Source organism: Lissotriton vulgaris, chromosome 8, assembly GCF_964263255.1.
Source record: "Lissotriton vulgaris chromosome 8, aLisVul1.2, whole genome shotgun sequence".
Taxonomy (NCBI): Eukaryota; Metazoa; Chordata; class Amphibia; order Caudata; family Salamandridae; genus Lissotriton; species Lissotriton vulgaris.
This window is the reverse complement of record NC_141696.1, coordinates 1,286,388,367-1,286,404,106: the sequence shown is the minus strand read 5'-3', so window position 1 is coordinate 1,286,404,106 and position 15,740 is coordinate 1,286,388,367. Positions and strand designations below refer to the sequence as shown.

The following is a 15,740-nucleotide window of genomic DNA, read 5'->3' as shown; positions in this document are numbered from 1 at the left end:
TTTGTTTTGTATGCCTCTGCCTAGCCCTCGCTCTCCTCCCAGCACTCTCCCATGCACGACCCTCCCCCTTAGCCGTCTTTCTCGCCTCCTGCCAAGCCCATTCCTCTCCGGCAGCCGTCTTCCACCTCACCGCAGCCTGACGAACACTTCCACAGCTGGTAGGTAGAGTCCAGCTTCCTGCAAGGAACAGCTCTCTCGGAGTCTCTCATCCCCCTCCCCAAGCAAGCCCCCTCAGAAGTGAAGATCTGTGTAATCCCGTCGCCCCTGCCTCAGGTCATCGCCTGGGGGGGGGGGCCACTTGCAGAGCCGGGACTCAAAGATGCTCCGACGAGGGAGGGGGTGGGGGGGAACAGGGGGCTCTCGCTCTACTTCGGTCCAAACCTAATCTACACTGCAGCGAGTGAGGTGCAAATGGCAGAGCATGGCTTTGGGAAGGATGGACTCCTAATTCGCCCTGAGTAATGATGGCGCACAGGGGTCTTTGCTTGCAGCCATAGACAGTGCCCCCTGCAAGTCCCCCGGGATGTGCTGCTACCCCTGATCTCCTAAGGGCATAAACACTGGACTAGAAGTTAATATTTGAACAGAAATGTTATTCCCCGTTGAGCGCCTCACAGACCTGTCCCGCCCGCGCTGTATCAGATTTACACACACTGTGAAATGCTTTCCAGGAAGCCAAGGGACTCGCTCACAGCAAAGGAGTAGATTTGTAAAGCACAGCAGTAAGCCTCAGGATGCATGCATTAATAACAAGGATTAAACAAGCACAACGAACAACAGGGGGGGGGCAGGACAGCAAGCACGAACAAGGGGGGGCAGGACAGCAAGCACGAACAAAACAGATGAGATTATTAACATTGTACAGATGGCTTACCTTAAACATAAAAACGGGAGCATACATACCAGGCAAAGACTGAAGACCGAGACGACAGCCACGAGCCACGCACGACAATACACGGAGATGACAGGACACCCAGACGACAGGAGCCGAAGACAACAGCCACGCACAACGATACACGGAGACGACAGGACACTGGGTAGACCTACAAAGTAAACAACAAAAAAAGACTGAGACAAGCTACGGACGACGGTTCACGAAGACGACAGGAGACTGGGTAGACGTACGAAGTAAATAAAAAAATCCATCCCGGCAACAGAAATCGCGCAGCCGACCCCTGCAACAGACACGTTAGGAATGACATAAACATGCCTTGAAGAAAAAAATTAAAAAAACATACGCCCACCGCTGCATGACAGAAAAAAGGGGCGGAGCTTAAAAACACAAACACCCACGAATCTGCTCCAACAATGATTGACACATCTCTCTTCCAATGGCTAGCCTCCATTTATGGAGCTAGCCAATGGAAGAGATAGGCGGGTTAAAGCCCCAGTACTGGAGATCAAAAAATCTCAGCTGCGCGACACTGCTGCGCAATGAACGCCAGTCAAGACCTAAAAAGAAAACGGGGACAGTCTGGACTCCAAGTAATTGGAGTCCAGACTAACATATCCATCCCTCAAATTAATTTCATATTTCACTATACTAATTCATCGTTAAGCCTTTGAGTTCCGGAATAGTGTGCTACTCGCCAAAAAAGCACTTTGACGCCTCATCAGAGCCCTATATACATGCAATTACAATACATTAGGGTTGTCTGGATTAGTGCAGGGTGCTACACTTACATAAATGAGCACCATACATTAAGCCAACCCCTACACCAGCTCTAACATAGGTACTTAAAAATCTCTAGATGGAGTGTATGTTGTGTATTGGTCTAACATCAGTCCTAGGATCAGTGAGTTGCCAAAGATTTAAAGATTGAAGACACAGTGCCTGCATTCGAGGACTCCACCCTAACTATTATTGTGTAATTATACTGGATGGCAGAACTCTTTTCAAATACTATCATAGCCTTCTCAGCTGACCTTTGTGAAACCGCTCGTATAGGAGTCTGGCTCTCTATATAGTGTTCTAAAAAGAAGTACACTGTGGAGAGTCCAGTGTGTCCTCAATCAGTTTACAGAGGCTTAAGTAGATAATACTAATGTTATCTTTTGGTATAGTGTGGACAAGCAGTTAGGGTTACTACAAAGTAGTGCTAAGAATTTGTTGTACTCAGAGGCAATAAATGAAACACACCCTCAAAGAATAAATCCGAGACTAATTTAGAAAAAGAACACTTCTTTTACATATATTTCAAACTTTGTTTCAATGTAAGTACAGTTTTTGATAAAAAAAATATACTCAGGTAAGTAAACGTTTCAAACTTGTGCGCATAAATGCACAAACAATCCTATGGGAGGAAAAGTCAAAGATGCAAAAAGGTAGATACAGTCGGTTTCAGGGGTTCACCTTCTGGGATCGGAGTAGGTGTGGGTCAAGGTTCAAAGCACTACCAGCAGTTCTTCAGGAACAGGCTGGGCTCTACTGGGAGCATGGTGCTAGTGAGGCGAGCGCTACGGAGAAGGGGGAGAGGGGCACCTGTTAAGAGACTGTACAGGGTGACTTGCGGGCAAGTCCAAGGACTTCCAAACGGGGGCTCAGGTCACAAGGGGTCTTGGAGCACGGGTGAACAGCTGGTTCATTTGCGACCCAGGCCTGGACGCTCGGGAGCAGAGTGGTTAGGTCAGCTGGGCTGGGTACGCAAAGATGCACTTCATGGTCAGGGACAAACAGCTGGCAGGGGCAAAATCGATGCAGCTGGGCCACTCCGAAGTGGGTTTCAGCGATGCTGAGTCCTTAGACGGCTGCTTGGTTCTGGTGCAGTGAGAATCTGGACTGGACACTTAGGGTCAGTGTTTAGTGCAGGGCGTCCAGTATCCCAATGGTTGGTATGGCATGGCTCCGATTGGTCCTGGTGTCTTAACACTCTTTGGGGGAGACTGATCCAGAGCATGAGAACCATCTCCTGGTCGTCTGCGGTGTAGGTCGGGCCAGGGAGCTGCAAGGCGGTGGACTGGCTTCTGCTTGTTGGTGCCTGCTGACTGCAGGGGAGTAGCTCCTCTACTCCAAGGGAGACGTTCGGTGTTTGTTGAAGTGCTGGCAGGCAACCCAAGACTTTGGTGGTTCTCCAGCTCTCAGGATGAGTCACTCTGTCATGATTCTCAAGAGAGGGCTGAGAAAGGCAGGGTTTCGAGATAAATTCCAAAGTTCTGCTGCAGTTCTTGCCAGACAGTGACTCTTCTTCATCTTCCTTCTGTTGATCCGATAGGGACATTATGGGGAGTGACAGGTAGTAGCCAATTGGCTACCCACCTTTAGGGTGTCTACACCTTCTATATGACCCCATCCTGTGGGAAGTGGGCATTACCCTGATCCTAGATTGCTAATTCCGCCCAACACAACATGGAGGCATCTGAAAAGTAGGGTCCATATCAGCTGGCCCTCCCCAGGGGTGTTGTTGGCTCACTCTGGGCACACCTCCAAATCTAATATATTTCCCTGTCTGCCTTGCTGCCAAAAAGTGGGTCAGGACAGGTGGGCGGTAGTTCTACTCTCTGGAAATGCCGGGACGCATAATAAAGGCGGCAGGCCTTTGACGCTTCCCGCCTGGAATGCCCATCCTGCTTGGAGGAGGTGTGAACCCCTCTGCCCAGAGCAGACTTTGTTCCTGTCCTCAGAGAGTGAAGGCTCTCACCTCAGGAGGTCAGAAACCTGTCTTATGGTGGCTGCCTGGTCGTGACCAGTTAGTCCACACACTAGTAGTCGGTAGGTTTTCAGGGAGCACCTCTAAGGTGCCCTCTGTGTGCATTCATTAATAAATCCAGCACTGGCATCAATGTGGTTTATTACGATGAGGTGCTTGGTAACCAACACCTTGGGGTACAGTGAGGTCATCATGTAGCTGGGGAACACGTAATGCTGGGTGTCCAGCCCTTGTATTCGTTATGACTTCCCTGTGCACTGGTAATATCTATGGGTGAACTTGGATATCACCAGGACATATCCACTCTCGCAGATAAGCCCTCACATGGGTATAGTGCACCCTGCCTTAGGGGTGATTTACCTACACCACATGTGGTGCTGGCAGGTATGGAACACAGGGATGTATGCCATGCCGACTCTTCGGTTTTCTCTGCACCAACCTGCAATGACAGTTTGCATGAGCATGGTGAATGGTCCCTTAGGGTGGTACAATTCATGCTGCATCCTTTGGGGACCTTCTTAAGGTCCACAGCACTAGGTACCAGGGATACCATTTACTATCTGCTTGCATGGATCCTAGAGGGTTACCAATTGTGGAACAATGGTACCATTTGGGGAAAGCACACTTTCAGTCAAAATTGCACCAGATATCAGGCAAAAGTGTGGGTACCCATAGCAAAAGGGGCACTTTCTTACAGCTCAATACATAGAAAAATAGACATATTTTCTGATGTAAGCATTTTGAGTATAAATTATAAAGTATCATGCATCGTTGAGTGTTAGCTATATTATATTTTACCTCCTTATGTAATTTATTGTTCCAGGGGGAGGTCTTATACAGAGTGCGCTGGAAAGGCTACTCTTCTGATGATGACACCTGGGAACCAGCATCTCACCTTGAAGATTGTAGGGAAGTGCTGCTAGCATTTAGGAAAAAGTTTATTGAACCAAAAGCCAAGCCAGCAAAGAAAGAAGTACAGGTAAAAATACAACCCTGCTTTTTAAAACATGCTTATTATGTAAGTCTTGCATTCAATTACTGTGTCACTGTGAGATCTGTATTTCAAGTGTTAAATTTACTTTTGCGAATCCTATTGTTTGCCATTCCTGAACGTGTGTCGGGACCCCTCTTTAGAGATGGGCTCTGTGATGATAATTTGTGTGTATAGTTGGATATAATATAGAGGTGAGTTTTCTTACTTTACTGATAAAGAAGTTAAACACTTTGACCAAATGTTGCCAAATGCCTTAAATGATGCTCTTAAAATTTCACTTGTATTTGTAAATCAGCTGAATCTATGAGATTATGCCATGCTTGTGTTGTTCAGGGGACAAAGGTGAAGGCACATGGCAACACTGAGCAACTTTACAACCTTGACGGTTTGGTATATCATCCTTGAAGCTGTTACTGGAATGAAATTCTTGACTCCGGCATGAAAATTGACTTGCTTAACCACTTTCATTAAACATATGTCGAACTCCCAGTTGATGCTCAGCTCCATAGGTTCCAGATTTCCACTTGGATTTTCGAATGTAGCTGCATAAACCATACAGATTTTAATATTGTTACAGCAAACATTTTAAACAACAAGTTATTTTATTTCTTTGGAATCACACATTTCTGGCGCCACAGCTGCCTCTGTCCAACTTCTATCTTGCCCTTAGAATTGTTTGCTCTCATTCGTTATCTGAGACCCTGCAAACATTCAGATTCTAAAGAAGAATTTTTATCATCAAACATTTGACCAGACCGACAATCCTGGAATACAGTTGCTTTTCTAGTGCAATAGAGGATCTGTCTCTTTTTTTTTTTTTTAAACATCTTTTTATTGGTTTTTTGTTTTCCAAAAGTGAGCATTTATGTATCAGCACCTTCCATTCGCTTTTGACATAGATCAGGCATAGTACAGCGTTGCATGCATTGTTCAATTGAGCAATCAAAACATATTCTTGTTACAACATTAATAATTTCTTCAGTAATTACATGCAGTGGATGGCGAACCACAATAACCTATATTCAGCAGATCGGCTCCAGTGCCCACCCCCATTCATGCACAGTCTCTACTGAGCATGTGGAAGTAATCCTTCTTGCCGGAGTCTGTATCCTACCATTCCCGGTCCTAACAATACAGGTGTCTAATGTTATGTCACATTACGTCTAGGAGCCACCTATCAATTATACCTCTCTTTACAGTTCTCCTATATCTCATCACTCTACATCTCGTGGGTGTGCCAGTAAGTAGCATTGTAGTGGTGCCCATATATCCCTGGGCCTTGAGGTTATTGGTAACAATTCCGCATAAGCCAATAATCTTTCCTGGCACATTCTAGATCCGCAATCCAGTCCTTGAACTTGGAGCGCGCCCCCTGCCTCATCGCCACGCCACCCTTCTTTTAGCCATAAGGAGTGCCAGTGCTGTGAACTGACGGTGCTCGGGTCTGAGTGGTTTAACTTGTCCCAGCAATGCAATCAGTGGTGTGGCCTCTACAGGTGTGTCAATCATTTCGCGCAATGCATTAAATATCTGATCCCAGTATTCATTTACCTCAGGACATCCCCATGCTAAATGCAAAAAATCTGCCCCAGCTGCACGGCACCTATCACATCTGTCATCTCCTAGTATCTTGAACCTGTACATCTTGGTCGGGATGTAGTACAGTCAGTGTAAAAATTTATAGTGAATTAGCCGAAGTCTACTGCTGGCTGAAACACGCTCTGTTTGTAGACAGCTCCATTCCCACGGCTCGTCAGTTAAAACCAGTCCCAGCTCCTCATCCCACCTCTTACGTGAAGTCGGGGGTGTCGCCTACACTTGTGTAAGAATCGTGTGATATAACAACGATACCAGCCTTTTGGGTGCGTCTCTCTCCAATATGAGCTGTAATGGAGTTAAACTGGCCATTCTGCTGGGAACTCGGGGGTAATCGATCGTAACCCATTTTTCAGTCTAAGATAGATAAATACATCTAGCGGTGTCCTCTGTGTCTCTTGGAAAATGTGGTAAAAACTACGGAATTGGCCTGGGTGATATAGGTCTCCCCAAGTAAGTACTTGAGTCCGCTGCTTGAATTTTTTGAAAACCCCCTCCTGTAACAAAGGCATCTCGGGGTGGTACACAAGGGGTAACAGTGGAGAGTATACCATGGGCTTATCCAGCATACGCTGTATGTGTGTCCATGCAGCTATAGTGCCCGCAAGCGCATTGGCCGCCCTGTCTCTATTTGTAACTACTACATATAGTGTCCCTTCTATTGGTGTGGGGTGCGCCAGCCAATGTTCCGCTGCCACTTGTGGCATATATGCCGGCTGCTTCACCCAGTACCATGCATAATGGGCCTGCGTGCACGTGTAATACAGCTCAAAATTTGGAATACCAAACCCTCCCTTCTCATAAGGTCTCGTCATCACCTCCCATTGCAGTCTAGGTTGTTTTCCTCCCCAAACTAGGCGTATCATCTCTGATTTTAGTGATTTAAAGAAAAACGCCCCTGGATAGAAGGGGATATTTTAGCTATGGCTGTACCGTAATTCAATCTCATAAGTTCTTCACTATCCCTGGTGATTCTTATTCCTAAGTACTTCAGTTCCTCATCACACCATTCCAGGGGAAAGTCTAGAGGAAAGGGTGTTGTAGCTGAGGTCAGTGGAAAAATACATGATTTTCCCCAATTTATTTGTACACCCGAGAATTTCCCAAATACTATGAATTCTCTCAATATCGGGTTTAAGTTCTGCTGAGGGTCATGAACATACAGCGTGATGTCGTCTGCGTACAGCGATAATAACACCTGATGCAGATTATACTCGAGGGCCTTCTCATTGTGGTGGTGTCTTAATTTAGCCGCAAGCGGTTCCGTTGCTATTGCAAAGAGCAATGGGGAAAGTGGGCACCCCTGCCGCGTTCCCCTAGTAATAATAAGGGTCTGTGTTGTGTGTCCGTTTACGAGGACCTTAGCCACCGACCTGCAATATAATAATTTAATCCATGACCGGAATAGAGGGGGAAGGCCATGCGCTCTATAACTCCAAAAATATAGTCCCATTCGATGGAATCGAATGCTTTGGTGGCGTCCCAAAAAATAGCCGCCATCGGCAAGTCAGGTGAGACGTTATTCAGGACGGCAAACAGCGTCCTAAGGTTGTGGGAGGTGGCTCTGCCAGACACAAAGCCTGATGGTCAGGCAATATTAGGTTTTCCATTAAAAGACTCAGGCGTGTTGCAATTAATTTGGCCAAGATTTTTGCATCACAATTTAGGAGCGATAATGGTCTATAGGAGTCACACAGTGTTGGCTCCTTTCCCGACTTCAGCAATGACAATATGAGCGCCTCCCTTATGGAGGCTGGCAGGTGACCCAACGCATCTTTGTAGACTTCCCTAAGAATGGGGGCCATTATGTCTATGTATGTTTTATAAAATTCGGCCGGGATGCCTTCTGTACCCGTGGCCTTCCGAGATTGTAGACTCATTATAGCTTCTCGCACCTAATCGAGCTCAAACGGTGCACACAGGAAAGCCCTCTGCCCATCGCTGAGCCATCCCAATGTCACATCCCCCAAAAAGCCATCCAGATCCAGTGCCTGTACTCTTGTAGTGGTCTAGAGCGTTTTATAATGCCTCATAAAGGCATTGAGTATGCCAGGTGTCTCTTGGCAGACTCCCCCCGTCTGGGTCCTCCACTTCCATCACATACGTGTTACATCTAGGTCTCCCCACCTTTTGCGCAAATATCTTACCAGGTCTATCTCCTTCACCATATTGCGGGCAACCCAATGCTTCCCTCGGAATTGTGCCTCCCTCTGTGCCTCTTCCATATATTCTGTAAGCTTCTCCCTGAATGCCGCTTGAATGGCACTCATTGGACCCTCCGCAAGTTCCAACTATAATGCCTTCAGTTCTGTTTCTAGGGATCGCAGTTTAGGATGTCCTTAGGAACTCCAGCCCTCTTAGCTATGCAAAGTTTCCTGAGTGTTACCTTAAACGCCTCCCATAAAATTTCCACACTATCGACCGAGTCCTTATTGCGTTAAAAAAAAGTCACTGATTTCCATCCGTAACTCCTGAAAAACGGAGTCAAGCAAAATGGGGGCATGCAGCCGCCAAGGACTGCGTGGTGTGCTAAAGTTGGGAGTGGAGAGCCCCAACACTACTGGTGCATGGTCCGAGTAGGTCCAGGAGCTGTACCTCTGGACACTAAAAAGTAGTCTAGCCAGGCCCAGGATTGCGCCTGTGCAGTAAAATGTGTGCCTTACTTATGCCTCCATGCATCTGTCAACTGGTAGGCAGTAATGATCTCTTTTAAAACTCCCTGCGCTTTAGAGTAATGGTGGGGGGCGGGATGCGATCTATCTAGTCGAGGGTCATAAGTCACATTAAAATCTCCTTCCCATATAATATGGGTGGAATTTATATCAAAGATCCTTGCCCAAAGAGTGTTGAAGTACCCAGGGTCGTCTGTGTTTGGTCCGTAGCAACATGCAAGTGTGATTGACGTTGTGCCAAGCTGGCCCCACGCAAGGCAATACCTTCCCTCCGGATCCTCCGCCACGCCCTCTATTCTGAAGGGAACCTGTTTCTTTATCAATATCCCTGTTCCCCGTGCATATGTAGAGTAATAGGAGAAGATTCTATGCCCCGCCCATCTAATGGCAAAGGTATGTTGTGTCTTGCACGCTAAATGAGTTTCTTGCAGCATAGCTATATGCACCTTTTGTCTGTCCAGATATGACAGTATCTGCCTTCCTTTCCTTGGGTTGCCCAACCCCCGCACATTCCATGTAACAATGTTTAAGACGTCTACGGTCGGATTAGCCATAACATCTGTCTACTACCTGATATATAAGTGTAATGCATTCAACGTGTTTTCCGATCCTGCACTTGCAGACCTCCTGTTTTAAAGGTACTCTTCTCAGATGCCGTACACTACATGTCCTAACTAGCCACTATCCCCTTTGGGAAATGATCTTACACATTCCTTCTCTTACAAACCGAACAACCAAACTTCCCCCCCTCCCTCTCCCACTGAAGCAACCCAAATTTGCCAGTATCCAAGTCCCACCCCCCTCCTACCTTCCCGTAACCGCAACAAACACAACATTACATCCCTCCCAAACAGTGTGTCATTGCCTGATCGTAATGAAGACATCGTTGTCTTCATTACGATCAGGTTTCTGGGAGGCCCCCAGGCCCCCTCCATTCCGATTTGCACGCATCACGGTTCGGAGATAATCTTCTACTTCCTGCGGGTTCGTGAAGAACCTTTCTTGGTGTGGCTTGCAGTGACGTCATCTACATCGGAAATCCTACGCTCCTCCTTGATGCGTTCTTCGTGTCGTCAAGCTTTTGGGCTATAGCATCCATTCTGGATGACATCCGGTCTACTTTGTCCACCACCGTTGCAAATCCTTGTCGTATCTCTTGCAGGATATTATTCATATCCAATGCTTGTGACGTGGCCCCTCCATTGGACTGAGACTCCAAGTCCTGATCGTCTTGCGAGGGCCTGTTCCCCTTCTTCGCCGCGTCACAGTTCAATTTCAGCTGTCTGGTGTCAGGCTTCCTCATGTCTGCCTCGGTGTGCTAGCCCAGGCGTTTGCTACAATTAGTCCACAACAGTCGTGCGATCTTCCCACTCCAGCAGCAGGGTCAGTCTCTGGCATGTATGGGCTCTATGATATCCCAGCACCCCGCTCCTCATAATGCCTACGCGTGCTCTTCAATGCGCTCGCTCTTCTCCACCTCAGTCGCAGTGTATTCTTGACTGTTTAATGGCTCCCGGCTCCGCTACATAGGTGGTTCAACTCCTTCTAGCCAATACTTCGCTCTATAACTCGGTAGCAGACAGTGCAGACCCAGGACCGCAGCGTTCCCAGTTCACACTCCCCAGGTGGCGTCTCCACTGTCTGCAGGGGCCCTCAGAGCACCTCTATTGACATTCCTCTTGTGGAGGTCATTTTAGTCCAGGAAGCAAAAGTGCCATGGCATAGGGAGCAGGGGTGGGGGAGAGCCGGCGCCCCCTCAATTGCTCATGTTCTCTGTCCCTGTTCCCACAGGGCAGGTGGAGTCGGTGGACAGCCTCCCGCCACCTTCGCACCACCCGGCGTCGTGCAAGCGCCTCCAGTAGGCCACAGGGGCCCTCCTTCCGGTCCCACACACTCCTTACTCATTGCCCTAGCACTATGTGTACGAAGCCTATCCTCCGGCGGTCGCTCTGCCTCTCCCCCACAGCATATCGCTCTGCAGTTGCCTCCCGTGTGCCTCAGGTTCACCGCGCTCGTAGTTCCAGACAACGTTGGTAACGCTGCTCGTAGGTAAAGAACTCCCAGTTGCCTGTGTCTGCTTCTATCTCTGATGGCGGCGCCCTTCATATGGCACGTTGTCACTGCTGTGCGCGGGGGGCCGCGACACCTCTCTCGTGCCTCGCCGCGCTCACACCTCTCCACCGCCGGCTCTCACCGCCTTCACAAAGGTCCGCCGGCGGTCTGTCCCGCAGCCAGTGCCCCAGCGAGGGTTCCGTCCGGCCTCGTTCCTGCCCGCTCTCGCGTATCCCCTCCGCCAGGCGCCGGCACCAAACAGAGCCTCAGGCAATTCGCGCAAGAAAACACTGTCCACACCTCTTTGAGAGCAAGAAAGGCCACTTTATTTAAGACAGGTGTGTACATCAAACATCTTTCCAACACATTATTTAATAATTAATAAAATCCAAATCTTCCAGCTTGACTAAGCATCCCTACCTAGGAGTAACCCCCCCCCCCCCCCCCCCCAAGTTAACCTAACCCAAACCAGAAACAACTAACTCTTGAAGAATACCCCCTCATTTCCTTTAACTGCCCTTTGAGGATGGACCAACCCGCTCCAGGCTGCCCACCCCCCACTAGAAACCGCCTACAAAAGAACAAGACACCTGTCCTAAAGTGGCAAGGCCAGAAGGCCATAGCAGTACCGAAAAAGACTGCAAAAATGGGGAAAAAACCTAGAGAAAAAAGGGGAAGGGTGGGTGGGGCAAAAGAACCTTCCTCCCCAACCTCCCACTAGCGCGTTCCTTTCCCGCCTGCCCTGGACCTCTTATATAACTTTCCTCCTTATCAAGGAGAACACCACCTGTCCTGCGCCCAGTCGTCCTCGCGCGAACAAACCCAGGGAGAGACCGGCTCGCGCACGGCTCTCCCTGGGTCCCTCCTCGCGCAAGAAAACACTGTCCACACTTCTTTGAGAGCAAGAAAGGCCACTTTATTTAAGACAGGTGTGTACATCAAACATCTTTCCAACACATTATTTAATAATTAATAAAATCCAAATCTTCCAGCTTGACTAAGCATCCCTACCTAGGAGTAACCCCCCCCCCCACCAAGTTAACCTAACCCAAACCAGAAACAACTAACTCTTGAAGAATACCCCCTCATTTCCTTTAACTGCCCTTTGAGGATGGACCAACCCGCTCCAGGCTGCCCACCCCCCACTAGAAACCGCCTACAAAAGAACAAGACACCTGTCCTAAAGTGGCAAGGCCAGAAGGCCATAGCAGTACCGAAAAAGACTGCAAAAATGGGGAAAAAACCTAGAGAAAAAAGGGGAAGGGTGGGTGGGGCAAAAGAACCTTCCTCCCCAACCTCCCACTAGCGCGTTCCTTTCCCGCCTGCCCTGGACCTCTTATATAACTTTCCTCCTTATCAAGGAGAACACCACCTGTCCTGCGCCCAGTCGTCCTCGCGCGAACAAACCCAGGGAGAGACCGGCTCGCGCACGGCTCTCCCTGGGTCCCTCCTCGCGCAAGAAAACACTGTCCACACCTCTTTGAGAGCAAGAAAGGCCACTTTATTTAAGACAGGTGTGTACATCAAACATCTTTCCAACACATTATTTAATAATTAATAAAATCCAAATCTTCCAGCTTGACTAAGCATCCCTACCTAGGAGTAACCCCCCCCCCCCACCAAGTTAACCTAACCCAAACCAGAAACAACTAACTCTTGAAGAATACCCCCTCATTTCCTTTAACTGCCCTTTGAGGATAGACCAACCCGCTCCAGGCTGCCCACCCCCCACTAGAAACCGCCACCCAGGAAAACCTTTAGAGTTTTCCTGCCCCACCCAAAGGAAAGGACAAAAAAGGGGGGGGGGGGAACACCACAATTGCACATCCAGTGCTGTAGCTATTAAATCACGCAATTCCAAAAGATAAAAGAAAGACCCAATTGCGACAGGTGGACTCCAACCCCGCAAAAGAAATGTTTCTCAGAAATTTGCAAATGAGGGTGAGCCAACTAATAAATGCATAAGTCTGTACAAAACAGTTTCATCAAAGAATTCAATATTTTGCCCGCGCCGTTTCCATGGCTGAAGAAGTCCTCGCCCCAGTCCATTGGAAGCATGGCACAAACGCCGTCCAGATCACCATGGTGCACACCCAGGTTTTTTTTTTTTTTTTTTAAAAAGACCTAGGAGAAAAAAAAATGTTAGGAAAACAAAGGCGAGTCATTGTCTTACATACTTTGCACCACATCTCGACCTGCATCTCCCAATTCAGCAAATCTGGGACCAGTCCCACCCCAACCTGTCATCCTCCGTCGCCGCCCCAATTCGAAAGGAATGAGCACCAAATTGAAAAGGATCCCGCCCCAGACCTAACAGCACCTTTCTCAGAACAGCCAACAACTGCGAAACAACAATCCGACTGCCATCAGCGGGACAGAGAATTACCCCCAGTGGAAAAAATGGGGGGACGCCCAGAAAGCCTCCCATTCCCCCACAGGACAACAAGAAATGACAACCGCTCTGCCCCAAGAAAAACCCCACGTACCCCTCCCAACTGAACTGTTTTAGACATTCGCAACCAGAGGCGAACCCTGTCTTGTGCCAGCACCACTCCACCTGTTAATCATACCCGCCCTGTTGAACAAACCCAACAACTCAGAAGCACGGGATGCCCCCAAAAATAACCACACAAAACCCAAACGAAACTTCCGGCACTCAAAAGCGTCAGAACAGCAGACAGCCAACTGGGCTAACAGCAGTTGAAGCAAATCAAAATTCACCGGCTGCCGCAGCCTCCGGGCACCGGCCTGCAAACTACCCAAACCTTTCAAAACCTGCATGACCAGCACCCCCCCAGCAGGATATCTCCCCCACCGAAGCTGCCCATAAAAAAGGGGGTCCCTGCCAGCTGACTCAAAATTGCCGTGAGGGAGAGGCCTCCGTCCACCAATGCAAAACAAAATGCAACAAAAACGCTCCTCAGACAAAAAACCCACCGATGCCAGACCGAAAAATTGTTCTCACCGAACTGCAATGATTCCCCCCAATCCTGGAAATAGCTCCGACGGGTGGTGTCAGCCCTGAATGCTCAACCAACTGTAAAACTCTCAATCCCCCAAGGCCCATACGTACTGCGGGATCGTTAACGGGTCTAGATCTGCCCCAGGAGCCAAACGTCGGAACTCCAACCACTTAAAGCGAGATAAAGCATCAGAAATGCAATGAGTGACCCCTTGAACATATCGAGTAGTGAATACAATATCCAGCTGCGAATACCACAACATGAAAGCACGTGACAGTGTCAACGCTCGCAAAAAACCCGTGCACTCTGCCTGTTAGCAAGGTCAACCATCGCCATATTGTCCACGCGGAACAACACAGATCGGGTCCGGAACTCTTCCCCCCAGCTGTACAGAGCCGCCAGCAAAAGGAACAGTCCTAAAAAAGCCATGCTGCGCACCTGCCCCCGCTCGCACCAACGCCCGTCCCAAAAGATGCCGAAGCCGTGGGCTCCAGAATTGTCCGTGAAGAGCGACACCTGTCAGATAATGTCCTCGTCCGCAAAAACAAGGACACGCCGTTGAAAGCCTGCAAAAATGTGCAACCCGATACCCAAAGCTGCACGGACAGGTGCGGTAAGGCGCACGGAGCTCCAATTGCGTTCGCCCAACACCAACCCGATGAAAGCAGAGATTTCACGCACCGTGCCAGCAGGCAGCCTCGCAACCACAACCGTGGTATCGATTGCAATTCCCAAAAAAGGTCAACATGGTACATGTGCACGTGGTCTCATCGGGCCCAAACGGGGCACCCAGCTCCATGGTCATAGCCTGAAAAATCGCAAGGGCCAACCGACACCGCCCAGACCGTGCATCAATGAAAAGGAAAGCATCCAAACAATGACATACCAAAACATGGCCACTGATGAAAGTGAAAGCGCTATTGCAGAAAAAATACTGAAAGTCCCGAAGAGGGCACAGGACACCGAACAGCCCATCGGCAAAACCCTGTCAACATAGAAAACGTCCCCAAAGTGCATACCCAAGAGACCCAAAAATCCCACGGATGAATGGGCGGAAGGCGAAAACCAAGCGAATGTCACTGTCCGTCAGCAGCGCACCAGGGCCCACAGTGCAAACCAGCCTCAGGGCGTCAGCAACCGAAGCATAGGACACGCTATAAACTGCCTGGTCGATGAAATCATTGATAGAGGACCCTCCGGCCAGGACAAATGGTGTAGGAGCCGGAAATCCCCAGCCGCCTTTTTGGTGACAACACCCGGAGGGGAAAATTATCAGATCCGGGAAAGGACAGCTAAGAAAAAGGACCAGCGATCCCACCCGCAGCAAGCTCAGACTCCAACATCCCCTGCACAACCTGGGGGCACTCTGCGGCGGACTTCTGATTATCAGACCACCGACCCAACCGAGGACCCTGGTACCCAATCCGGAAACCTACCCGGAAACCCCCAGGACAAAGTCTTGGCCACCTCCAAATCAGGGTATTCCTAGCCGTAGGAAACAAAATGCGAAGGCTGTCCTCTGCCCCCTGTAGCCCTCCCTTGGTCCAATTGTCAATAGACTTCGGAACTCGCGGCCGCCAAGCCAATTCGAAATCTTCCTTAAACCCTGCCGTTGCCTGCCCAACACAATACAGGAGCTCGAACACATCCACAAACTCACCATCCCAGATCCTGGATTCAGTTTTCTCCGATAAATGAGACCCCAAAGGCATCCCAGCACCAGAATAAGGCAATTCGCTTAGGAAGGATACTATCCCCCGCCACCTGCTTCGTAGGTGCCGCCGAGTCCCCTGTCCGCACAAGCCACTGGCGGAAA

The 15,740-nt window shown here is 49.1% G+C and overlaps 1 protein-coding gene across 1 annotated transcript in view; it reads left to right on the top strand.

Moving 5' to 3' along the window:
- MPHOSPH8 (M-phase phosphoprotein 8) overlaps nucleotides 1–15,740 on the top strand; it is a 284,316-nt gene that overhangs the window by 46,786 nt on the left and 221,790 nt on the right. Inside the window, exon 2 of the mRNA XM_086935216.1 lies at nucleotides 4,471–4,626. Within this exon, the coding sequence (XP_086791342.1) occupies nucleotides 4,471–4,626 (156 nt within the window). The remainder of the gene's footprint in view (nucleotides 1–4,470; nucleotides 4,627–15,740) is intronic.